The 26,324-nt window shown below is 34.0% G+C and overlaps 1 protein-coding gene and 1 non-coding gene across 2 annotated transcripts in view; one reads left to right on the top strand and one right to left on the bottom strand.

The window, feature by feature from the left end:
* TRPM7 (transient receptor potential cation channel, subfamily M, member 7) overlaps nucleotides 1-26,324 on the top strand; it is a 118,326-nt gene that overhangs the window by 65,926 nt on the left and 26,076 nt on the right. Inside the window, exons 14-26 of the mRNA XM_008566921.1 lie at nucleotides 328-608; nucleotides 1,867-2,095; nucleotides 3,248-3,403; nucleotides 3,478-3,621; nucleotides 5,827-5,955; nucleotides 8,563-8,841; nucleotides 14,793-14,967; nucleotides 17,475-17,601; nucleotides 18,997-19,181; nucleotides 20,000-20,132; nucleotides 20,798-21,516; nucleotides 23,522-23,589; nucleotides 24,422-24,481. Coding sequence (XP_008565143.1) covers nucleotides 328-608; nucleotides 1,867-2,095; nucleotides 3,248-3,403; nucleotides 3,478-3,621; nucleotides 5,827-5,955; nucleotides 8,563-8,841; nucleotides 14,793-14,967; nucleotides 17,475-17,601; nucleotides 18,997-19,181; nucleotides 20,000-20,132; nucleotides 20,798-21,516; nucleotides 23,522-23,589; nucleotides 24,422-24,481 — 2,685 coding nt within the window. The remainder of the gene's footprint in view (nucleotides 1-327; nucleotides 609-1,866; nucleotides 2,096-3,247; nucleotides 3,404-3,477; nucleotides 3,622-5,826; nucleotides 5,956-8,562; nucleotides 8,842-14,792; nucleotides 14,968-17,474; nucleotides 17,602-18,996; nucleotides 19,182-19,999; nucleotides 20,133-20,797; nucleotides 21,517-23,521; nucleotides 23,590-24,421; nucleotides 24,482-26,324) is intronic.
* On the bottom strand, nucleotides 8,283-8,356 carry TRNAI-GAU. The gene has a single exon. It is a non-coding gene; the product is annotated as a tRNA-Ile (tRNA).

Raw genomic sequence — 26,324 nt, 5'->3', positions numbered from 1 at the left:
CCTCGCTCAGCCAGTGAGCGAGAACCGGTCTGTATGTGGGATCTGAACCCTCGGCAGGAGTGCCGCCGCGCTCCCAAGCGGCGCACTGTAGCAGTGCGCCACCGGGCCGGCCCTGAAATAGCATTTAAAAAAAAAGAATTATGAGCTATAATAAAAATCAAGTTTCTAGAATTTATACTGTTATGTGCAGTTATATGATGTCAAAGAACAGTGAGGATAGTTGAAGATGTTGAAGAATATAAAGGATATTTTATAAAAGTTTTCACTAACACGAATGTCATGTGGCCTTGTTATAATGACCCTTATAATATATATTTTCCTTTGAAGATTGATACAGCTGTGGAAGAAGGAAAGAAGAAAAGAACCAAAGATGAAATTGTAGATATTGATGACCCAGAGACCAAGCGCTTTCCTTATCCACTCAATGAACTGTTAATTTGGGCTTGCCTTATGAAGAGGCAGGTTATGGCCCGTTTTTTATGGCAGCATGGTGAAGAATCAATGGCTAAAGCACTAGTCGCCTGTAAGATTTATCGTTCAATGGCATACGAAGCAAAGCAGAGTGACCTGGTAGATGATACTTCAGAAGAACTGAAACAGTATTCCAAGTAAGTTATATTTTATCCTTTGAGAAACATTTTAAAAATACAAAGTAGGGCTGGCCCGGTGGCGCACTGCTACAGTGCGCCGCTTGGGAGCGCGGTGGCACTCCTGCCGAGGGTTCAGATCCCACATACAGACCGGTTCTCGCTCACTGGCTGAGCGAGGTGTGGGCGCAGCACCGAGGGTTGCGATCCCGTTGCCGGTCCCGGTCCGGTGCAGGTGCGACACTGAGGGTTGCGATCTGTTGCCGGACACGAAAAAAGACAAAAAGGAAAAAAAAAAATACAAAATAGACAGTGTTTAAGTGGCTGTTATATAGTGCCATGCACTTAATAGGAATATATATGTATAATTTTATTGGTACAATTAAGAGAAAACTGTTTTTAAAATGTACTAGGTATTATTTAAAATTCAAAAAGAAACTTTTCTGCCTCTGATGTGGAAGAGGTTATTATTACATTGTTTGCAACTCAAGAGTCAAATATTTCAGTAAGAAAGAAGAAAGGCCAGAAGTCAGATTGATAATTGCACATGGTAGCAATTAGATTAGGAAAAGTTCCATTTGGAGTGGTAAGGAAAGGAAGAAAGTGAGGTTTGAGCTGTGTTCTAAGGAAATAGACTGAATTCAACTAGGAGGGCATTTCAAATGTTGAAACTACATATATAGAAGAATAAAATAGTCATAAAAGTTTACAATTTACTTAGGGGAGTATTAGAACATTAAGCTGGAAAGGTAGTTTGTAGGAAGCTTTCTAATAGATACTAAGACCTTCCCTCTCTTCCCTCTCAAATGGGCTGTCTTTGGAAGAGAGTAACAGCTATTACTGAAAACAACTCAAACAGGTATCTTATGTTAGTGGGGATTCAAGATTCAGATGTTTCTCATGATTTAGGTTAGCCCCTAGTCACACTTTTCTTCCTCCCTACTGGGTACCAACCCTTTTCTATGTTTGAAATACTATGTAAGACTTTTTTCAACAGAGCATTACAATATTGTTAGTTTTGGTTTCCTGTGAGACTATAATTTATTTCTAGGACCAGGAGAAAGTGCTCAGTCTTTTACTTAATGTGACATATTTTAATATTTTGTGATTTCCATATAAATGTTTGAAAAAATACAGCTACTATGATTCTAATGCCTTACAATACTGTGTGTGTGTGAAAATATTAAAAACTAGAAAGTGTTATGAATGAATTTAAGAATAGTGGTTTAAAACTGCAATTTGTTAATCTGAGTATATTTTGGATTTTATCTTTTTATAGTGATTTCGGTCAACTGGCAGTTGAATTACTAGAACAATCCTTCAGGCAAGATGAAACCATGGCTATGAAATTGCTCACTTATGAACTGAAAAACTGGAGTAATTCAACCTGCCTAAAGTTAGCAGTTTCTTCAAGACTTAGACCTTTTGTAGCCCATACCTGTACACAAATGCTATTATCTGATATGTGGATGGGAAGGCTGAATATGAGGAAAAATTCATGGTACAAGGTATAGCTTGGAAATAATTTGATATAAAGTATGTGATTAGATTTTTAAAAACAGGAGAATTATCCTAATGTATAGTAAAATGCTTTGATTTGTGAGGGTGACTGTGGGGGTTACTAAGGGGGGGTGAAGAAGGGTTGGTTGGCATTTCATCCCAGTGGCATAATGGGCACTCTTCCCTTCCTATTCTTTACTCTTGAGTTCTCCTCAGGTGTGTATAATGATTGTTGCTACTTTCTGAGTCAGAAGTATGAGGGCAACAGATTGGGAATATTGGAGTTTACAGCCTTGAGCAGCCATGAAAAAAGAGTTACTGCTTTATGAAAGGATAATTCCCAAATTCTAAAATTCAGGACCTATCTACTGACTTAATAATCTGTTACTTTTAAGTTACTTGAAATATGTTGGATAAGTATATATATATCCACGTACCCAGTTTATACTTATGGCTAAGTTTATTAATATGCCCGGTTTTTAAGGTTAAGAATTTCAGTTAAATGGCTGGCTTTGTCAGTTTTGTCATAGTGACAGAGATTGCTTTAAACTTCTCTTTTTATTCTCTTATATCTTTTAAAATAAGGTACAGAAATATAGAAGGCCAAAGTCAGGCAAGTAGTTTAACCATAGGCCTTTGTTAGTGGATAACAAATACTAATCATCTACTAAAAATAATGGTCTGAAAGAATAACCAACAGAACCCCGGTTATACAATTATAATTTCTTTCTGCTTTAGTATTTGCAAGTAATACATAAATTTTTAGAAACAAACCTTTTTGTTTATAGAGGCACAAGCTGAGTAATCATGTTATGACATGGAACACTTGCAAAGAGATTTAGGATAAAATTAAGCACATAGAACCTTCATAAGGCTTGAATTTTATTTAAACAAAAATACGTTTTCTGAACAAGTCTATAATAATTATTGAATCTAGACTATACTGACATTATTAAATACTCACGTTTTGTTATTCCTTAAAACAATTCAACCTGGGCCTCTTTAAGTACAATGTGTAAGTAAAAAATGAATTTTTTTGTCTTTTCCCTACAAGGCTAGGGGCAAAATGGCTAATAATCATAAGATATTTAATAACTTTTTATTGTTTTTATTATATTCTCAAAGGTCATTGCAAACTTATATGTTTCTAAAAATTGTAGGTCATATTAAGCATTCTAGTTCCACCTGCCATATTAATGCTAGAATACAAAACTAAGGCTGAAATGTCCCATATCCCACAATCTCAAGACGCTCATCAGATGACAATGGAAGATAGTGAAAACAACTTTCAAAACATAATGGAAGAGATCCCCATGGTAAGAAAAAATTTTAAAATAAATATAAGTTTGTTGTAAATAAGTGTACCTTAGACTTCTTTTTTTAATTTTAGGAATTATTTAAAGAAGTAAGGATTTTGGACAGTAATGAAGGAAAGAATGAAATGGAGATACAGATAAAATCAAAAAAGCTTCCAATTACACGAAAGTTTTATGCCTTTTATCATGCACCAATTGTAAAATTCTGGTTTAACACGGTATGTTTTTAAATTCTATGAGCATTATGTTTTTAAAAAATAGGCCTTAAGGGACCTTTGATCTAGAGTACATACTAATCTTGTTGTAACTTGGATCACTGAAAAGGCATTTCCCATTTAAAATAGCAAGAAGTTTGGCTTAGTTTCATCCAAATTGCCAACATCTAGAATAACACTAACAAATTTTGGTTCTAATTGGAACTTAAAATTTGTTAATGTTTCGTAACCATTGGCATTTGTGAGTGAGTAACAAATACTAATCATCTATTAGAAATAATGGTGAAAGATTAACTGAAAGAAACTCTGATATGTAATTATAATTTCTTTGTGCTTTAGGATTTTACAGATAATACAAAAAAGTTTAGACATAAACCTGTTTTCAGTGTTAATTGATGATGATAAAGAGCAATCCAGATCATTCATATGGTTTTATTTATCAGTGGCTTATTTCTCTTATTAGAGTGTATGCTTGACTACCTGCCACATAATAGGCTTTTCTTTCTCTTGTTTTATGGAAAAATGGATTTTACCAGCATTTTAAAGAGCATATGTCCATAGAGTTGTGGACTCACCTGTTATTTTCATTGAGATGTAGTTATTTATTCATTGTTTTGGTGGGTTTTGTTGCACGGGGGGCAGCGCTAGGAACTTAGCAGTTGGCTATTTTGCTAACATCACTCTCCCTAGGGATGGACTCACCTGAAGACACATGAGATTAGCCCCTACTTTTAAACAGGGGCTGAGAGGATGAGGTTTTACTTCCCTTCCTAGAAAAACTCTTAAGGTGTTTTTTATTTTGTTGTTGTTTTTTTCATTTTTATCAATATTAGGAATTTTTTTCAGTTGGCCAAAGTATACAAATAGTTTTGTGCTCAGATGAACATTTGAGATTTTGTTTCTTCAGCCATTGCTTTCTTACCCATTAACCTGAGACTAATTTGTTGTATTTCCTTACTTCTCAGTGTGAAAATTTCTTGTTCCTTCCTGTTCGTGTGTTGAAATTACAAATCTCAATTATCTGGGGCTGGCCCGGTGGCGCACTGCTACAGTGCGCCGCTTGGGAGCGCGGTGGCGCTCCTGCAGAGGGTTCGGATCCCACATACAGACCGGTTCCCGCTCACTGGCTGAGCGAGGGGCGGGCGCAGCACGAGGGTTGCTATCCCGTTGCCAGTCCCGGTCCGGTACGGGCGCGACACTGAGGGTTGCGGTCCGTTGCCAGACACGAAAAAAGACAAAAAGGAAAAAAAAAAAAAGCACAAATCTCAATTATCTGATCTAATCCCCAAATTCTGTCCTCACTAATGAAAATGGCCATAATTTTTTAAGTATCAATGAGTGTGAGTTTTCCCTCTGAAATGAAATGAACTTTCAGATGTTATGCATAGACCTTATCACCTCCCTATAACCTTTTTTGTTAAGAGTATCAAAGGGGGGCTATTCCCTTATCTAGGGTAACTCCTATTCACGTCCATTTCCATTTCTTGAGATTCAACTTTAGTGATTGGGAGCTAGGAAAATACCAGTGTCTTTAACTAGGAATACTATTTGGTTGGGGGAGGAGGCAGAAAGTATATGTTCCTTGATGATCATGGTAGTAACGTTCTACAGTAATTTTAATACACTATGATACTCTAGGTTTAATATATGTTGAACAGAATTGTGTGGACTATGCTGAGAACATAAACCTGATATTATAAAATTGTTTCTATGGAAAGTTCTAAAAGATTGACAAAGTTTTAGAACAACACATTTATACTCTGGGGACGATTTATACTTTGATAATGCAGTGTCTACACGGAAGAAGAGCTACTTCTAAAACTTTTTTTTTTTTTTTGTCTTTTATCTTTTTCCGTGTCCGGCAACGGATTGCAACCCTCAGTGTTGCCCCCGTACCGGACCGGGGAACCGGCAACGGGATTGCAACCCTCGGTGCTGCTCCCGCGCCTCGCTCAGCCAGTGAGCGGGAACCGGTCTGTACGTGGGATCCGAACCCTCGGGCGGGAGCGCCACCGTGCTTCCCAAGCGGCGCACTTATCCAGTGCGCCACCGGGCCGGCCCCTTCTAAAACTTTTAATGATTGAGGCTAGGGGATAATTCAGAGATTCATTTAGTGTCTATTTTTGTATATGCTTGAAAATGTCCATAATAAAATGTTTTATTTTATAGCCAATTTTATTTATGTAACTGTTACTTCTTTTTTATTAGTTGGCATATTTAGGATTTCTGATGCTTTATACATTTGTGGTTCTTGTACAAATGGAACGATTACCTTCAGTTCAAGAATGGATTGTTATTGCTTATATTTTTACCTATGCCATTGAGAAAGTCCGTGAGGTACGTCTTTAATTTTACTACCAGTAACTTATAGTATGTATGGAGGATTTTTTGTTTTGTTTTGTTTTGGGTTTCATAAGCATTCTGGTCAGCACCATTTAACCAGTCTCTAAAATGTTCCAAACCTGCCCTGGTTTTCTTGTCTTCTAAACTCCTACCAGCAACTAGGCTTTTTCTAGCCTGCTCCTTCAGATTCTTCCAGCCTCTCCTCAATACCCAGCACCAAAGCTGCTTCCACAGTTTCAAGTATTTATTATAAGCAACACCCCACTTCTCTGGTACCAATTTTCTGTATTAGTCCATTTCTGTTGCTTATAACAAAATACCCAGAACTGGGTAATTGCTAAAGAAAATGAAATTTATTGCTTATAGTTTTGGAGGCTGGGAAGTCTGGAGTTCAGGGAACACATCTGGTGAAGGCTTTGTTGATGGTGACAGCGACTCAGGGGTCTCACATAGGAGAGTAGTGGAGCAGAGAGAGATAGCTCCTCATGTGCTCTCCATTTAAAACCCTCAGAACCATGTCCATGACCACCATTATACAATTTGGTATGCCATGGTCCTCACAGTCTAATCACCTCTTCCAGGGCCCACTTTCAATTACCGTAATAGGATTCCCCACTCTCAACAGTTACAATGGGAATTAAGCATCAATGACTTTAGGCCATTCAATCCACTGCAGGTGTGTACGTGGGTATGTGTATATATTATTCATAACTTCAGTGGGTGATGACATTATAGAAGTCTAGAACATGTTTATTTTTGTTGTTCTAAAAGTAATGGCAGTAGACGAGATCAGTGAGTATGCTGTTTACTTTGTCACCATTACAAACACAATGATGTGTCTCAGAAACATAGCCTAGATTTTTTTTTTTTGTCTTATTTCCTCTCCATTCATATTTATGCTCTCTATTACTCTTCAAAAAGTATTAAATATGGGCCGGCCCGGTGGCGCACTAGAGAGTGCGCCACTTGGGAGCACGGTGGCGCTCCCGCTGAGGGTTTGGATCCCATGTGGAGACCGGTTCCCGCTCACTGGCTGAGCATGGTGCGGGCGCAACACCGAGGGTTGCAATCCCGTTGCCAGTCCCCAGTACGGGCGCGACACCGAGGGTTGCGATTCTGTTACCGGTCAGTAAAAAAAAAAAAAAGAAAAAAGAAAAAAAAAAAGTATTAAATACACATATGGCCAGTTAGGTAGGTAAATTATAAATGGATTTTTTATTCTGCTCTCATTGCACTGCTCACTAAAATGTACTATGTTGCCCACTGAATTGTTATTTAGATTTATATCCCTGTATCCTTCAGTTTTTAGTTTAAATTGTAAATTTTCTAACATTTTGATTTTGGGAAAAAAAGTTTTCTCCTTAAATAAATTTTTACACTTTCTTTTTTTTTTTTTTTTTGTCCTTTTTGAGACCGGCTGCACCGCGCTCAGCCAGTGAGTGCTGTGAGTGCACCGGTCATCCCTATATAGGATCCGAACCTGTGCCGGGAGCGCTACTGCGCTCCCAGCGCCGCACTCTCCCGAGTGCACCACGGGCTCAGCCCAAATTTTTACACTTTCTATTCAAACTAGTAGCTATGTAGATGTGGTTTTATAACACACTTGCATAAATACTTTTGATTATTTCATGTCTCTGCTTTACATTTAGAGAATATACGAAATTGCAAAAATAATTAGAAGGGATTATACTTCTCTCCCGCTTATATACCATAGTAATTTATTATATTCAATAACTTACTTTGCTCTTTAAATTTCTCTGAGTGCTATGGTCCATATGTTGATGAAAATTAAGCTGTTAAATGACAAAAGCAAGTTGCGAAGCATTTTTTGAAGTATATATATGTATAAAACTTCTTCAAGGATTCATGAGATAGTAATAATAGTGGTTGCCTCTAGTGGGAAGGGTAATTAATTGGCTAAGGGAGAAGAGCAAAAGGGAGACTTTTCAGTATTTATGATACACTATGATTTTGAAGCTGTGAATGTATTACAATTCCTCCCAAAAGGTGTTTTTTAAATTCTTACATTTAAGAGAAGATATATATGTTTTAAGTAAGTTACAGCTACTTAAGAAGATAGTATACTACCAGGATATCCAAGTGTTGCTTCAATTTGAAATTAAACAACTTTTAAAAAATATTTCATATTCCAGGTCCAGAGAACCATGTTGTAATCTAAGATTTTCAGCTTGGTTGGGCAGGTCATTTTATATATACAACATATATATGTCTCTGTGTGTGCGCACGTATGTAAATAAATAAATAAATAAATAAATGTGTGTGTGTGTGTGTTTTTTTTTTTTTTTTTGGTTAGTGGCAGGGGGCCAATACAGGGATTGAACCCTGGACCTTGGTGTTATCAGCACCACACTCTAACCAACTGAGCTAACCAGCCAGCTCCTGGTCCTTTATTTATAAGGACTGTCTGTCTCTGCTATCTTACTATTTTGGTGATCAAATACATCATCAAATGCTAAGATAATATATGAAAGCATTTTGAAACATTAAAACATATCTAAAATTCTGCTGTGATGTTATAATTGAATGCTGTGTTTTAATAAGAAATTGATTAAACCTTTTTTGTTCTTGTTGAACCTTTAGATCTTTATGTCTGAAGCTGGGAAAATAAACCAGAAGATTAAAGTGTGGTTCAGTGATTACTTCAATATCAGTGATACAATTGCCATAATTACTTTCTTCATTGGATTTGGACTAAGATTTGGAACAAAATGGAACTTTGAGAATGCATATGATAATCATGTTTTTGTGGCTGGAAGATTAATTTACTGTCTTAACATAATATTTTGGTATGTGCGTTTGCTAGATTTTCTAGCTGTAAATCAACAGGCAGGACCTTATGTAATGATGATTGGAAAAATGGTAAGTTGAGAGGTGTCTGTTAAAATTTATGGGTTTATTGATATTTTTTCTTAAAAGCCATAAAAACGTGTTATTAACAAAGTTATAATACTTGAACCAGTTAATGTCTGTTACTTCCTGTTTATTTCCCTCATACTCCAAGTCTACCATTCCTCAAGGATATTTTATTAACTTTTGAGGAGAAATATTTGATGGGATATGGTGAGGAAAACCATATTCTGTTTGTGTTGTCTTAAAATGTTTTAATTTTTAAATGCCGCTTGCTAGGGAGGGCTATTTGGCATCTGAATGAAAAAATACAAACTTGTTAGCTCCAATCTATATATTTATTTTCTTCTTCATTGCTACAATCCTAATCTAATTCACCATTATCTGTTACCTGAAGTAGTCCAATAACCCGTTTTCTCACAGTCACTCTGGCCTATCTTCAATCTACATTATAGTTAGAACAATTATTTCAAAATGCAAATCTGAATATGTCACTTCCCATCCTAAAAAAATTTTTAGTGGTTTTGCGTTGCTCCAGAAGATTAGTATACTTAATGAAACCCACAAGCCTTGCCAAGTTTGACTGTTGCTTTCCTTTCCTTCTTTTTTTTTTTTAACTTTTAATTTTGAGATAATTATGGTTTCACATACAGTTATAAGAATTAATACAGAGAGATCCTTTGTACGCTTTACCTTGTTTCTTCTGATAATATCATCTTGCTTGCTTTCCTTTTAACTTCATCTTATATCATTCTTGAACTTTTACTTATGCTGTAGTTACACAGGCCTTTTAAATTATCTTTAACATAGCCCTACTAGAGTACCATAGCTTATGTTCTTCCTTTTGCTTAGAATGATCACCCTCATCTACACTCATACCCTTAGCTATTTTGACTAATTAAACAAAGTTTATCCTTCAGATCTTAGCTCCAACATGATTTTTTTTCAGGGAAGCTTTTTTTGGGTCCCTTTTAGCTAGATCAGTTTTATTTGATATATACCCTTCTGGTACCCATGTCCTTCCCTTCAGTATATTTATCTCTGTGTCTAACTATATTTTAAACTACATTCTAATTATATTATTTATCTTCTGTAGACTATAAACTCCTTGGAGAGGAAGGAACCTTGTCTAATTTTGGTCGCCTTCATATCTCCAGTACTTATCACAGAGCTTGATACCTACTAGGTTCTCCTTAGTTAGTATTTGTTGGTCGTATGGATAAAATCATTACAAGTAGGAAAAACAAGATAAAAATGCTGAACATTCACTCTCTTTTGATTGTTTTATTCTTAAGATTTTTTCTCTTATTTTTATATCCTTAAAAAATTATAATTGTTCTCAAGATTTTTTTCCTCTTATTTTTATATCCTTAAAAAATTATAATTGTTCTCAAGATTTTTTTCCTCTTATTTTTATATCCTTAGAAAAATTTTAATTGTTCACCAAGTAGTTTTTATTTATTTATTTATTTATTTATTTATTTGTTTGTTTGTTTGTTTGTTTGTTTGAGATTTTTTCTCTTATTTTTATATCCTTAAAAAATTATAATTGTTCTCAAGATTTTTTTCCTTTTATTTTTATATCCTTAGAAAAATTTTAATTGCTCACCAAGTAGTTTTTATTTATTTATTTATTTATTTATTTATTTGTTTGTTTGTTTGTTTGTTTGTTTGTTTATTTATTTATTTTTAAAAGATGACCGGTAAGGGGATCTTAACCCTTGACTTGGTGTTGTCAGCACCACGCTCAGCCAGTGAGCAAACCGGCCATCCCTATGTGGGATCCGAACCCGGGGCCTTGGTGTTATCAGCACCGCACTCTACCGAGTGAGCCACGGGCCGGCCCCACCAAGTAGTTTTTAATGGTTATTCTTCAATGCTCTGCAAGACAATGCAGTAAGCAATAGGGTGTTGCCTCTGAACTTGAAACCACATTTCTTTTTTGACTTTACCAATCTTGTAGTTATGTTTTATAATCTTATATTCTAGCTTGAGGAACCTGTCCTCAAAACATAAAATATTTTAGGAAATCATATGAGATTTTATCTAACAGTATAGTTTATTGATTAAATTAATGAGTAGGGGGTGTAGGGATTCATGGAAAGAGATCACTCAGCGGAGGCTTTTTTTAAAAGCAGTGGGATATTCTTTGAAAGCTCAATATAAATGTGAGTAAAATGGCACAATCTGACTGGAGTTTCTTTTATAAGGAGTGCTAAGTTGGCGGTCAAACTGGATAAACATGGTGTAGCTGAGTTATATGGGACATTGCAAAATGGGCAGTCTGAACTTTTTAGAGAATAAAAATATAGGGAAATCATTGAAGTTTTCCTTCCAAATTTGTTTTTTCTTTTCCTTAAGAGGAAGAAGTGTTGACATTTATAATTTGGAGTGACTTTTCATTGTATGGCTGTTGAAAGCAACTAGTCAGATTGTTCATTATGATTTTCAACCAGTGGGGATAGTCTGAAAAAGTCCCACAAGAGCTTCCCATGCTCAGCCCTACCTCCTACACCCATCTTGTTCCATTATTAATGTTCTTTGCAAGATAATGCTAGCTAAATAAATACTATCTATGTTTTATGTCTTTAAGTAACTCTTTCCTGATCAGGCTGTTTTTCAAAGTTACATCCAGAATGCCTAATGTTTTCTTAATATAATATGCCCAATATTTTGTTCTTTCTCGTAGGCTAATTCAACAGTCAGGTTTTTTTTGTTTTTTAATCTAGATGTCAAATTTAATGTGTGGGTTTTTAATACACTGAACTGAAAAATCTAAAACATATTGGGCCTACTCCTGCCATGAATTGATTTTGGTTTTCAGTGGTGAAAAAGGCAAAATTCATATAGAGCTATTACTTTTGTGAAAGTAACTTTTTCTTTCTTATTCTAAAAGTACTATTGATCGTAGAAAATTTTAGCAAATACAAACCACCATCCAGAGACATCAACTATTAACAGTTTGATATATATCCTTTCATTCTTTAACACATATGTGTGAATACATGTTTATTTGTGTCAGACTTCATAGGAGTAAATATATAATGGTTTTACCAAAATGGCCTTATAAAATATGTGCCGTTTCTCAATTCTTTTTAAATATCTGACCTATTTTAATTAATTTAAAAATCTACTCCTAGAGTTTCTGAAATTCCCTTAATCGTGGAAAATCACGGTCTTTTAAATTACCTCTAATTTTATGAGTAACCCCATTAGCTCACAAGATCGTCTTTGTGACATGAAAATAAGATTTTTATGTTTTCTAGATATAAAATATTATTGTTTAATTTGCTTTTCCACATTACTTATTATCCCTCCAGGAGAATTTGTCTCCTTTCCCTCAGTTGAGGATTACTGATTTCCTATTTGTCAAATCAAAGAAGTATTCATTATTCATCCATTTTAGCATTCTTATCGTATTTCCAGGAAAAATAGGGGGGGTAAGGTTTTTTTGAAGAATTGGGTTTAGTTTAACTTCTTTAGCAAGAAGGTACTTCAGCTGTCATTGCTTGACAGATTATTGAGTGACTTAGTGGTATCAAGTCAATTTAATGGTAATATAAATGGGAGATGGCAAGAAGTACAGACATGAACAGCCATAATAAAGGATGGAGATGGGAAAAGTAGAGGGAGCCAAGGGAAAGTAGAGCTATCTGGATTTTCATCTGAATCTATCCTCTGACCTACTCACAACATTCCCGTCCGCTGTCGCATCCCTGTTACGGAGAACTTGAATATATATTTGATTTTCTTTATCTGTGATTTTCTTTAGAACCACCCTCATCAACCAGTCATTTATCTCATCATAGTTGTTTTCCCCTAGTGCCATCTTCCTTTTACACACCCTTCAAAACTTTTGTAGTGGTTAACATCCTAATTCTAACATTCTTTTCTTTTTGTGTATCTGTTATATGCTAAGAGTCATACTAACCTGGGGCTTCAAAGATGAATAAGACATGGGCCACATACTCATGGAATTCACAATCAAATATTCAAGAGGATGTGAACAAATAAATAGCTATTGAAAAATATGATAAACTGTTTTGTGAAGACGGAAGAGCTGGTAGCCAGTTCTGTTATGAAGGCTTTCTTTCACAAAGCATATAGCATTTCAAAAGAGTTTAGTAAAAAGGATTTTTCCTGAGTAGGGAATTTCTGACCAGAGGAAACAGCTTTAAAAAGACTGAAGATAAAAAAGATAAAAAGGAAGAAACCTTTCTCACATTTTATATCTTTATATAGAGATCAGTCTAATGAAAATTACATGGTAAATGGTAAACTTCTACCACTCATTCATCTACATTATACATTCAAGATAGGAATCCTCATTTTAGATATGAGCAAACAGAATATTCAAATATTACTAATTAAATTTAGATCAAGTGTAAGGAAGGTTGTCAAATAGGCTTTATGTGAACAGGTATGAAATCCAGAGATGTCTGAATCATCAGCCGTAGATCTTGAATAAATTTCATTTGCTTTGGTAGAGGTTTGGGTTTTGTTTTGAATATGTGACTTGGGCTTTTTCTTCACAGATGAATATTTAGATTCCATAGTATATCAAATGGCATGAATGTTTTGATGAATTTTTTGCCTTTTAAAATCTTTTATCCCTAGATTTAGTTTTTCAAAAACACATTCAGTAATTCTCTCAAATGCACAATGAGGGCATAAGTTGACCATTCTACAAATAAGAAAACAATCTTGGAAAGTATTAGGACCTTGCAAGCCGCAAGGACCCAACTCTAAATTAAAAAAAGGAAATTTACTGGCCCATGTAATAAAATTTTAAAGGTGAAGGATCAAGTCTAAGTTCTTCATTTGAATTGATATTTTAAGACTTTAAACTCTCTACACAACTTTTCTTTCTAATCTCATGCCCCAATAAAATTACTCCATCCAAACTAGACTGATTGTCTACTCTCTGTCGTTTACATTCCTGCCATCCATTTCTCCTTTCACTACATATTCATTTTAAAAAATATGAAAATGTCATAATAATTTCTTTTAGATTGATTTATCATTACAATTATTATTAGTTCATAGTAGATTAAAGAACAAATTTATTGTCAATGTAGTCTCTTGAGCTGCATGTGGCTTTTTCCAGTTAGATTATTATTCATGGATGAATATTACATATTGCTAGAGTGAGAAAGCATTCACTTTTTTAGATGTAAAGCTAAGACTTGTATACGTATGTAAGTAGATAGGAATTAACATTTTATTACAGCATTTTACCTAATTCTTTGAATTTCTGTGTAATGATGTCAGAATTCACATTGTGATTTAACATGATTAACAAAAGTTATTTTTCAAATGTTTATTATGTTATAGCTCAATTAGGCTCTTTTAATTTTGTTAAAATTAAAGAATTGCAAACTACCTGACTTGTAAAAATATGTTACTCAAGCATTGGTATCACTTTTTCAACACCCGTACTATACTGATAATTCAGTTTGCTGTTTTGTTTGGCTCCTGGGAGGTTTTCACATCCCAGGAAAAAGCACCATGGTAAAGTTCAGGAAGGTGGGAAGTATGCCTTCTTTTTGTAAAGTGGAGGTGGAAAGACGAGGTGGAAAAGAGAGACTGAACCTCCATTATAAGAACAAAGAAGCTTTAGGAAAGGGCAGTTATGAAAATTGATTTCTAAATCTGCCCATGTGTTTATTTCTGAAAATCTTCGTGAACCCCCAAGATAGGCAAACTCCAGTTTGAACCAATGATACCAGTTCATTATATAGATAAAGATGCTTGTGACTTACCTAGCTTCCCAGATCATTTTTTTACATAATCTCCTTGATGTTAAGGTTTACATAGTGATGGAATTTCCCTGAATGCTATTATTAGGAATAAAAAGAAACTCAAAAACTATATATTAGAACATTAAAAACATTTTTTTAATGTGAAATTTTGTCATAGTGTTTAAGTTCTCTTGTATTTTAATAGTGTTTATTTTTTAACAGGTGGCCAATATGTTCTACATTGTAGTGATTATGGCTCTTGTATTACTTAGTTTTGGTGTTCCCAGAAAGGCAATACTTTATCCTCATGAAGCACCATCTTGGACTCTTGCTAAAGATATAGTTTTTCAGCCATACTGGATGATTTTTGGTGAAGTCTATGCATATGAAATTGATGGTAAGGATTTATGTTTACAAATTTACTTTTTGGTTATTTTGTTTTATGTTTACATTATAGTAATATTGCGTATTTTCAGAAGTCAAACTGTTACCAACGTAAGCCCCCAACAATGCATTAGTTAACCCCAGAAGAAATATAAAAATTGATTGAAAAAAAAGTATTTTAGAATTTTTTTCAGCTACAAGTAATAGAAATCTGGCCTAAGCTGGCTTGTACAATGAGGACATTTATTAGCTCACGTAACAGAAAGATCAGAGGTAGACTGGTCTTTAGGTTTGGTTAATTCATAGCTAAGGACCCTTGCTTTTTTTCATCTCACTTCTCTGTAGTCATGGTGTCTGATTCTCTTTATTGTTATAAAACTGTCACTAACAACTGGAGGAAATAGACATTGTTTATCTGTGGTTCTCGTTAGAGGAAAAAGTGCCTTTCACAGAATCCCCTTTTGAACCTCTCTTTTCATTAGCTCAAGTTGGCTTCAGCCTGCCCACTTCTAATACTGTTACAGGCAAGTGGGATGGATTAGTATAATTAGCTTAAACCAGTGAGGGTGGATTGGATATTGAGGAGTCAAGCACAATGTTAATGACAAAAATAATGATCTTGCATGAATCTTGAAGAGTTTACAGTGTGTTGAGTTTTACAAAGGTTGACAGATTTTCAAGGTTTCTATCAAAATTTGTAAGTACATTCTATGGATGAGCTAATAAATGAGATAATCACCCACCTGTTCAACTCCATTTTTTTTTTTTAGTCAAGTGTGCAACCCCATTCTTAAAGAGAACATTAAGTCTGTTACACAATTTTGTTACTATTCACATTCTGACTCCTATATTATCCTAGAGAATGTGGCTAGATAATTCGTGAACATAGGTGATGCTGTCAGCTTTTAGGGATATTCTTTACTGGCCTTTATATCTGAGTTATGGAATCTTTATTTGTTCTCTCTCATTCACTCTATCTTCTTTTTCCTTCACTCGACCCTCTCCCCATACCTGTGTTGCTTCCTCCCCAGCTATTTATGGGTGATTAGGTGGCTGGCTGTCTAGGGAGAAGATTGTGGTCATTAGTTGTTCTCAGACAGTGGTTAAAATAGTGAGGTTTTACCAACCTGGTCAGATTTTGTGTTTAATAGCTTCCTGATCAATATCATTTCCTACTACTTTTCTAGTGATGTGGCTCTAGTTGTAGAGTTGTTAATAAAGCATTGGGTATAGTTTTTTAGTTTCCTGCATTCTCTTTCTTGGGTATTTGCTTCTCCAAACTAATCAGAATAGAATGGAAATAGATTCATAAAATTGTTTGAGTGGCAGGACCTTACCATCAATTTGCCTATAAAACCATTTAAAGTAATATAGCCATTATGAGAATTTCAATGACGTATATATTTTAAAACTATTACTAACACCAAGTGCCAAGTATACTATAAATATTTATATAGAACTTGTCACTAATTCATGATTATTTAATTCTAATCCTCGCCCTACCTAAATTAGTTTTTCTTTATTCTTTGTAACTCTGGGGTGGGTATTAAAGTTCTTCCCTTCCTTGTTGGAATTCAGCTATGTTCTGGCTTCAGAAACATTCCCTGTGAGGGTAATGAAAAGCAAGGAATTCAAATCTAATCACTATGTATTTGAGAAGCACTTTAGCTACTCCTTTATCCTCATTTGGGACACAAGATAAACTCAGTAATTTTTATGTTTGTAAATTTACAGGGTTTACTGTAAGTCTATCATACTCCTTAAGTTTCAGACATTTTTCTTACAGAAATGTTATAGAGTGGCTGAATCCAGGAATTTTACCCTCCTTAGTGCTCCTCCAGCTAAATCCAGCCTTGAAGGGTAAATACAACCACCTAAGTATACTTCCTTGTTTGAAATAGAGTGTTAGGATGGATAGCACCTCCAACCCTCACAAAATCCTTCTGTATTAGAGTACTTCTAAGCTAGAGTTCCTGTGGCTGCCTGCCCAGAGGCTTTTGCTGGAATCTGTTTTTTTGGTTTTTTTATTGGCATAGAGTGTTAGGATGGATAGCACCTCCAACCCTCACAAAATCCTTCTGTATTAGAGTACTTTTAAGCTAGAGTTCCTGTGGCTGCCTGCCCAGAGGCTTTTGCTGGAATCTGTTTTTTTGGTTTTTTTATTGGCTATGAATATTCATGGGGTACAGAGCAAATTGTCACCACTCATGCCTAAGATGTGATGGCCAGATCCATACTGGCAGCATGCCCATTACCACAAATTGTGATTATACCCTGTGTCCCCCACGCAATTATCACCCTAATTATCCCCCCAATTATCTCCGACCTCCCTTCCCATCCCCCTTTCTTCACTCCACTTTGTATCCCTAGGTATGTTCTCTCCCTCTGTTTTGCTGGAATCTGTAGAACAGATTTGTACATAGTCAAAACTTCCTTTGAGTAAAATAAGCAAGCATTAAACACTGATTAATAGCAGTTACTGATGAATTAACTATATTTAAATTTTTTTTCTTTCTAAAGTGTGTGCAAATGATTCCACTATCACTGAAATCTGTGGTCCTGGGACGTGGTTGACTCCATTTCTTCAAGCAGTCTACCTCTTTGTACAGTATATCATTATGGTTAATCTTCTTATTGCATTTTTCAAGTAAGAATTTTATTCAATTGCTTATTATGACATCATTTAATATACAGTTCTACTCATTTTGAAGGAAATGTACAGAATTTTAAATCTGAAAATTTTATTGAGGCTTCAACTACTAAAACTAACTGAAATTATAAATAAGAAAACATGCTTTTTCAAATCAAATGAGTTTTAATTTTAAGCTTTATTATCTTTCAACATGCAGTTCTTTTATAGATTTAGTCTTTATCTGTGATTTTTCCTAGGTGGCCAAGGTATATACATTCAATATTAAAAACAAGCAAATGGAAAATTCATCAGTAGTCTCACCCTTAATATTTTGGTGTACATCTTTTTATCATTTTCTTATAATTATTTATAAGCCACTTTTTATTTTCAAAACTAATATTCTTGTATTTTATATACTGTTTTTTTTTCTTTTTAACTAAGCAAAATATTCTGAACATTATCCCAAATCAGTTAACTATTCCTCTGCGATCTATTCTTAATGGCTACCTGATACTTCATCATATAGACCATAATTTTTCAAGTCAATATGTTATATTGCTTTATTAGATTGTTTGTAGTTTTTTGCCCCCAAACACCACATTATGGTTAAATCTTTGAACAATACTTAAGTATTTCCTTAAAATGTTTTCCTAAAAGTAGACTTGTTCAGTATACGTATTTTAGGTCTTTTTCATTTAAGTCCAGATAGGCCTATGTCCCCAGATCCCTGCCGACACTGGGTGTTATTTTTTTAATGGTTGTCAATTTGATAGTATATAAAAGGATCTTGTTTTTATTTGAACTATTTGATTACTACTTATTTGATTACTACTAAGATTAAATATTTTCTTATGTTTTAGCCATTTATTTATTTATTTATTTTATTTATTTTTTTCCCTCCTCCCTCTCCCCCCTCCCTCCCAACAATGTCCTATCTGTTCGCTTGTCACATCAACTTCAAGGAACTGTAATTGTTGTGTTGTCTTCCCTCCCCCACCCCACCCCCGGTTTTTTGTGTATTTATTTATTTTGAGCTCCCACAAATAAGTGAGAACATGTGATATTTCTCTTTCTGGGCCTGACTTGTTTCACTTAATAAAATTCTCTCTAGGTCCATCCATGTTGTTGCAAATGTGTTTTAGCCATTTATATACAGTTTTTAAAATCTGAAAATCATTTTTTCTGCCTATTTTTCTGGGAGGTTGTGGTTAAGGTCCTCAGCAGTATCAGCCTTTTGCCTTATACTTTTTGCATGTATTCTTCCAGTTTCTCATCTGCCTCTTATTCTTGTTAATGAGAGCACTGTTTCGAATCTTTATTTAGTGCAGAATTATAGTAAAATCTTTGGTATTTAAAACTTTAAGATATGATTAGCTGAGTTTATTTTATTTTTATTCTTTGTTATTCTAGCAATGTGTATTTGCAAGTGAAGGCAATTTCCAATATTGTATGGAAGTACCAACGTTATCACTTTATTATGGCTTATCACGAGAAACCAGTTTTGCCTCCTCCACTTATCGTTCTTAGCCATATAGTTTCTCTGTTTTGCTGCATATGTAAAAGAAGAAAGAAAGATAAAACTTCTGATGGACCAAGTATGTAGAATATATTAAGGCATATGTTTTCATTTTATCACTTCTCAATATTACACTGAAGGGTGTGTATTGATTTTATGCAGAAGACTTGGTTAATGATATTGTAAAGGCTTTTGTTAAGTTGCCTAAATGTAAAGGAATTTTTAAGTGCAGTATGTTATGTATAAAAGTGGATTTAGTATAAAACTTCTTTTTGAGGATGGCATTTCAGTTTGTTTTTGTTAAAATGGTAATGTAAATCATAACAGTTTTACTATTCTACAAACCATTTTTGCTACTCTGTAAATAATAACAATTTTGGTACATTCTGTTTACGCATGAGACTAACCACCATGTCAAATTGTGCTTAAGGGGCTGGTTGATTAGCTCAGTTGGTTAGAGCATGGTGTTAATAACACCACAGTCGAGGGTTCAGATCCCTATACCAGCCAGCTGCTGCCAAAAAAAGAAAGCAATGACAAAAACAAATTGTGCTTAAATTTTACAGTGGGTTTCTGTTCTGCCAAATTAATTTTTAAATTCCTCTGACTGGATATGTGAGGGCAAAGTATAAGATGGATAGGGGAGGGGTGTTTATAGAGAAGGGAAATTAGAAGAGGAGGAAGTACCTGAAACTATTCTGCTGACGCCACACTGTGAATCAAGAAAAAAAAAGATACTTGTTTACTGTGCTTTCAAAGCACAGAAAAAAGGCATATGGTGGATATTAGTCTTATGAACCCTGAATAATTCACAGGACTCATGAGCTAAAGTTTGATACCTTTATGGTTCTTCATTGTTTTTTGTTTTGTTTTGTTTTTTTCTTTTTCCTCGCTTAGAACTTTTCTTAACAGAAGAAGATCAAAAGAAACTTCATGATTTTGAAGAGCAGTGTGTCGAGATGTATTTTAATGAAAAAGATGACAAATTCCATTCTGGGAGTGAAGAGAGAATTCGTGTCACTTTTGAAAGGTTCAGAAGCTCTTTTTAATTGAATGACTGTCACAATGGGTTCTGTTAGTTATGTCTTTAATACATGATTATGTTCAATTTATTTTGTCAAACAAATAAGTTTACTTATAGTTTTATATTATATATTGGGAAGATTGTTCAGTTCTTTACTTCTAATACTTCATATAAGTCACTAAGTCAGTCTCTGTTATTTCTTGACTTCAGTGACAGGATAGAGAAGAGTTAATGTTCTTTGAGGGTTAACGTTTGGTGTAGGGGGGGAGAAAAGTAAAACTATCCTCATTATCTTAAAGCATTTGTTTTCTTTCTGTTGGCTTTGCTACATTCTGGAAGCATATGGTATTTGTGCAGTTACAGTAATGGTAATGCTATATGAATACGTAGCTGTATACACATTTTTTTGTGTTACTTTGATGTGGGTAAATTGGAATAAATAGCCTCTCAAACAGAAACAGTTTTTGAAATCTTGCATTTTGTTATGATAAGATTAGCACTGGATCTCCTAAAACATAAGGTATGCCTTGTATAAATACGTAACCATACCTTATTTTATATCTTACTTATTTGAGTGTATGTAAAATATCTCCATCATTTTCATTGACACTACAAAAAGAATTTCTACATTAATTTGTAACATTTGTAAAAAGTCTGTTTCTCCCCTACAGAGTGGAACAGATGTGCATTCAGATTAAAGAAGTTGGAGATCGTGTCAACTACATAAAAAGATCATTACAGTCATTAGATTCTCAAATTGGCCATTTGCAAGATCTCTCAGCCCTGACTGTAGATACATTAAAAACACTCACTGCCCAGAAAGCTTCAGAAGCTAGCAAAGTTCACAATGAAATCACACGAGAATTGAGCATTTCCAAACATTTGGCTCAAAACCTTATTGATGATGGTCCTATGCGACCTTCTGTATGGAAAAAGCACAGTGTTGTAAATACAGTTAGCTCCTCTCTTCCTCAAGGTGACCTTGAAAGTAATAATCCTTTTCTCTGTAATATTTTTATGAAAGATGAAAAAGATTCCCAGTGTAACACATTTGGTCAAGATTTACCTGCAATACCCCAGAGAAAAGAATTCCATTTTCCAGAGGCTGGTTCCTCTTGTGGTGCCTTATTCCCAAGTGCTGTTTCTCCTCCAGAACTGCGACAGAGACTACATGGGATAGAAATCTTAAAAATATTTAGTAAAAATCAAAAATTAGGCAGTTCGTCAAATAGCATACCACATCTATCATCCCCACCAACCAAATTTTTTGTTAGTACACCATCCCAGCCAAGTTGCAAAAGCCACTTGGAAACTGTAACCAAAGATCAAGAAACTGTTTGCTCTAAAGCTGCAGAATCCGGAGATAATATAGAATTTGGAGCATTTATAGGTAAGTTTGGCAAACTGATATTTGCATATCAATATTACTTTTCACCGTAGAAATAAAAATCATCATCTTAGAAAGAAAAATAATTAATAAAAACATGTACTGTGTGACAAGTGGACTATCTTTTCATAGAGTTTAGTACTAAAATTTTTAAATGGAATCAGAAGTGGGGAAAATAGGTTGAGTTGGGCTGTAAGAGTTATATTGGCACATACTTCTTTGGTGCAATTTACTATAATAAACAATTATATGGAAAACTTATTTGGGCACTGTATTTTGAATTTGAGTATCTTCAATTGAATTTGATTAACTCCTGTTGAAAGAACGTGAGTGATTAATTAGCGTTAGGTACTTGGGGAATGATAGGAAGGTGCAGGGGGGTTAGAAACAACTGGAAAAGAGAGTGCCTTATAAATGGGTGACCATACAATTCATTATCCAAACAAGGACACTTTTGAGAGTGAAAGGGTATACTACAAAGTACTTTAGGACAACAGGGAAATGCAGGTGTCTACTTGAAAAATAAGTTTTTATGGTCTACCCACTGATATATCCAGAGAGGAGAGCATTTTGAAGAGGAATGATTCATTCTTACACCTATGATAGCTTAAATAAGGTAAGAACAAGAAAAAATATTTATTTTGAAAAGGATAACACATCAATGACCTTGATTAAAAACTGGGTCAGTCAAGGAAGTGATGGGGGAGAAGCCAGATTATAGTGAAATAATGTGTGAATGGAAGGAGAGAATGCAAAGGGAGTGACTGGGGACAACTCTTAGAAAAACTTGGCAGTGAGGGCAAGAAGAAAGAAATAACAAATATTGTGAGTTTTATGTTTAGGGTGTTTTACTTGTTTATTTTTAATGGAGATGAAGACAAGCATATTTAAATGGTGACGGTATGATATGTGGAAGAAATAGGTGAAGAGGGAATGCTTCAGAGAACTAGCTAAGTCCCTACTATTTGGGAGATAATTTCCTGTTAGATTATTAAAGATTAAAGTATTTAATAAAGAATTCTTAAGAAACATCTTGGCTTGTTTGTATGAGTACTTTGGTACATTCAGCTTTCATAGTCTTTGGTACCCTTCAGCTAGAACACTTGTTCTAGCTTTCCCAACCTAGGGATTTACCTAGTTATGGAATGTGCATAGATATTGTTCAGAGACTGTTAGTAAACCCACGTAAAATCTCCACCTTAAGGCCAGCCTGACAAGTTATCCAGGTACTGAACATGCTGATATCTATTGCCGTGCTATGTGGAGTTCACTGTGGATTTATAAATACATAACTTTTCCTACATAAAATCTATCCAAACTTATTCTTTTGAAATACATTTTAACCTGTTGGTTAATATATTATTAGTGTGGTATATATACAGTCGGCCTTGCGTATCCATGAGTTCCACGTCCATGGGTTCAGTGAATCATAGATCAAAAAATCAACATGTACAGGCTTTTTTTTTCTTGTCATTATTTCATAAACAATATAGTATAACAATTATTTACATAGTATTAGGTATTATAAGTAATCTAGAGATGATTTAAAGTATATAGGAGGATATGCATAGATTATATGCAAATACTACACCATTTTATATAAAGGACTTGAGCATCCATGGATTTTGGTATCTGTGGGGGTTCCTGGATCCAATACCCCACAGATATTGAGTGACAACCGTATAATGCTTTTATATTTTGTTATTAATAGTAAAAATGATTGTTGCCTTTTTTCCTTTTAAATTTCAGGCTATTCACTTGTATCATGTATTGGATTCTTTTCGGAGGCCTTTGACTTTTGCTGTTACTGTAAACTGAACTAATCTTTGTCAACTTCTTGCCAAATATTTTCAATATTATTTACTAGAAAAACTAAAGGAGGCTGTGCAAAGCTATCAAAACTACTTGAAAAACAACATAAATCACTTGTTTTTATAGACAATGTTATTATTTTAATAGATAAGGGAAAACAAAAATATTTCATTACAATGTCTTTTTTCTGTTAAAGGACACAGAGATAGCATGGATTTACAGAGGTTTAAAGAAACATCAAATAATATAAAAGAAATACTGTCTGTAAGTAAATCCTTATTATAACAGCATGATTCGATTTTATTTCACTATTTTGATGTTTAGTTTGAAATTAAACGTTTTTTTTTTCCCAGTGAAAATATAGTTTTAACGGAGACCATCAACATGATGGTCCCAAATATTTGAAGCTATATCCAGTTTGAAAAAAAACAAGAAACAGTTGAGGGACATGAAAACATGTATAAACAGCTTGCATTTTTTTATGAACTAAAATAAAAATCACCTGTTTAGCATTTCTCATCTTAAAAATTTCCCTATGTGTTTTCCATTGACTAAATACTTATTGAGTTCAACTGTTTTCCCAGGCCCAAAAGTTTATTAGAACATGGCCCTGGCTCTTAAGGAACCTGTAGTCTGTCAGTAAAAAGTTGTATATAATGTTCAAGTGCAAGATACTCAGTAAATGTTTGTTAAATAAGTTTTAAAATACATAAAACAACTGGCAAAAATGGTGTGTTTCCTGAGTGATAATTAGTTTTTTATTTCTAAGAGTTTCTGTTAATGATTGCTCCTCATGTGATCCAAAGTTAATTGTTTGATTGTTGTCAGGCCATATTACTTATTACCCTACATATAAAAGGTATTTTGATGATATTAATACTAATATTTGTATTATTAATAGCATATATTTTGATTAAAGTATTATACTAAATTGATTAACTTGGTTTTTTAATGTCTATTAACTAGACATTGTTAATTTGGAATTTAACTGGGTATTATAAGCAAATTGAGATGTAATGGTTACATGGGTTTTTTTTCCTTTCTGTATTTGCCTTTAAGTTTGAAAATAGTTGCCTGATTTTCTTACCTCAAATAGGAACAGCAGAATGATGTAAGAAACCCAACTATGGAGTATACCGAGATGCCTAAATATCAGGTATAGTCTTTTTAGTATATGTAGGAATCAGAAAGTCAGCTTACAATATATGTATGGAGGAAGTAGGTATAAGTTCAAATGACCTGTCATAATACTATAATTTGCACAGTGTTTTCTAACCATTTTAATTCTGTGGCATACTTCTAAAGATCTATATTTTCCATTGTGTGTAATGACTTAGAAGCAGCTAAATGAATGGATTGAGTGCAGTTAGGTAGCCTTAGTTGGCACATGATGATGAAAATAGAAAGAACAATTTTGAGTAATTTACTTAGAGGAAAATAATTCAAACTGTAGTAGTAGAATAATGAGCTGTAGATTATGTTGGTCAGAGACTTTGACATCTTGACTGTTTGTGGGTTATATATCTCTTTGAAAATCTAATGAAAACTACAGACCCTCTTCCTAGAAAAAAATGCACATATATAAAATTTTTCTTTTAAGGCAGAGTTTCACAAATACCTTGAAGCCCATCCATCAGTCCCAGGTTAGAATTGCTATCATATATGATTCTATGAAACTGATGTGTCATTGCATCAAAGGAAAGTACTTAAAGCAAACAATAAATGTTTGTAACTGACTCCAGGAGAAACAACTAAAATCATACTGGAAATTAGAATCTGCTTTGTGACCGTCCCAGGTTAGAATTGCTATCATATATGATTCTATGAAACTGATGTGTCATTGCATCAAAGAGTATATCAAGGAAAGTACTTAAAGCAAACAATAAATGTTTGTAACTGACTCCAGGAGAAACAACTAAAATCATACTGGAAATTAGAATCTGCTTTGTGACTATAGGAAGAAGATCAGCACTTTTTACCTTAGCTATACAAATCAGCTGTAATGGGAAGAGTATGGTGCATAAAAGCCAGAAAAGCTTAATTTCCTTGAGATATATGAGGGGTCTTCAAAGAGTTCATGGCAGGATTCGTATTTTAATTGTTTTTCCACAAACTTTCTGAAGTACCCTCATAAGTTAATTTAATGAAAGTTCTAGTTTATTGTAGTAGTAACATTTTGAAACCCATTGTTTCTTAAAGGTGGCAAAGATTTGAAAAATGTTTAAAGGTGCATAGTAGTGTGACCTGTTTACAATTGAGAAGAGAAAACAATGTGAAAATGTCAAATCTTCCCCAAATTGTTTAAGCAGTTCATTAGTTCATCTGGAAAAATAAACAGGTAAAAAGAGGAAAGTGAGGGAGGATTAACTGTTAGGTACTAAAATGTTATGCAGCTAGAACAACTGAAACATGAACGTTTAGTGAAAAATTTCAGCTGCCCCTGAAATAACCCTTCTACAAATAAGAATTTAATAAGGAGGGTTAGAGAAATTGATGGAAAAAGCAATGCTTTGTCAGTAAATACAGATTAGAAAATTGGGTAGAAATTTGGAAAAGTCTGTGTTCTTATATCGCTTCATAAACTCAGGTAAATAGAAATATTTGTTAAGCCAGTAGAATTTTGAAAATAGTAGAACTTTCTAAATGTATAAATAATGTATACATTTATAATAATGTATAAATAATGGAAAATATTAAGGGGAGATGTAAAGAGATATAAGTACCTAAAAATATAAAGCATAGATAAGTCAAAACAAATTTGAAAAAAAATTGAAATTTGACAAATAATGAGCAGATATCTTTGTTGTATAAATAGTTATAAATAAGAAAGCTACCAAGACCCCAATGTGTTAATGTCAGACAATAGTTTTTTTTTGTTTTATTTTTTCCCCAAAGTTTTCTAAATTTTCCCAATTTTTTTGTGAACTTATATTACAGTGAAAAGGAGTCACTTAGGTGGATTTATGAACAATAAGCAAATAGGGTGTTTTGATGCAGGT

Source organism: Galeopterus variegatus, unplaced genomic scaffold (genome assembly GCF_000696425.1).
Source record: "Galeopterus variegatus unplaced genomic scaffold, G_variegatus-3.0.2 Scaffold276, whole genome shotgun sequence".
In the NCBI taxonomy this organism is placed as follows: domain Eukaryota; kingdom Metazoa; phylum Chordata; class Mammalia; order Dermoptera; family Cynocephalidae; genus Galeopterus; species Galeopterus variegatus.
Note: the sequence above shows the minus strand (reverse complement) of the source record. Positions and strands in the feature narration are given on the sequence as shown.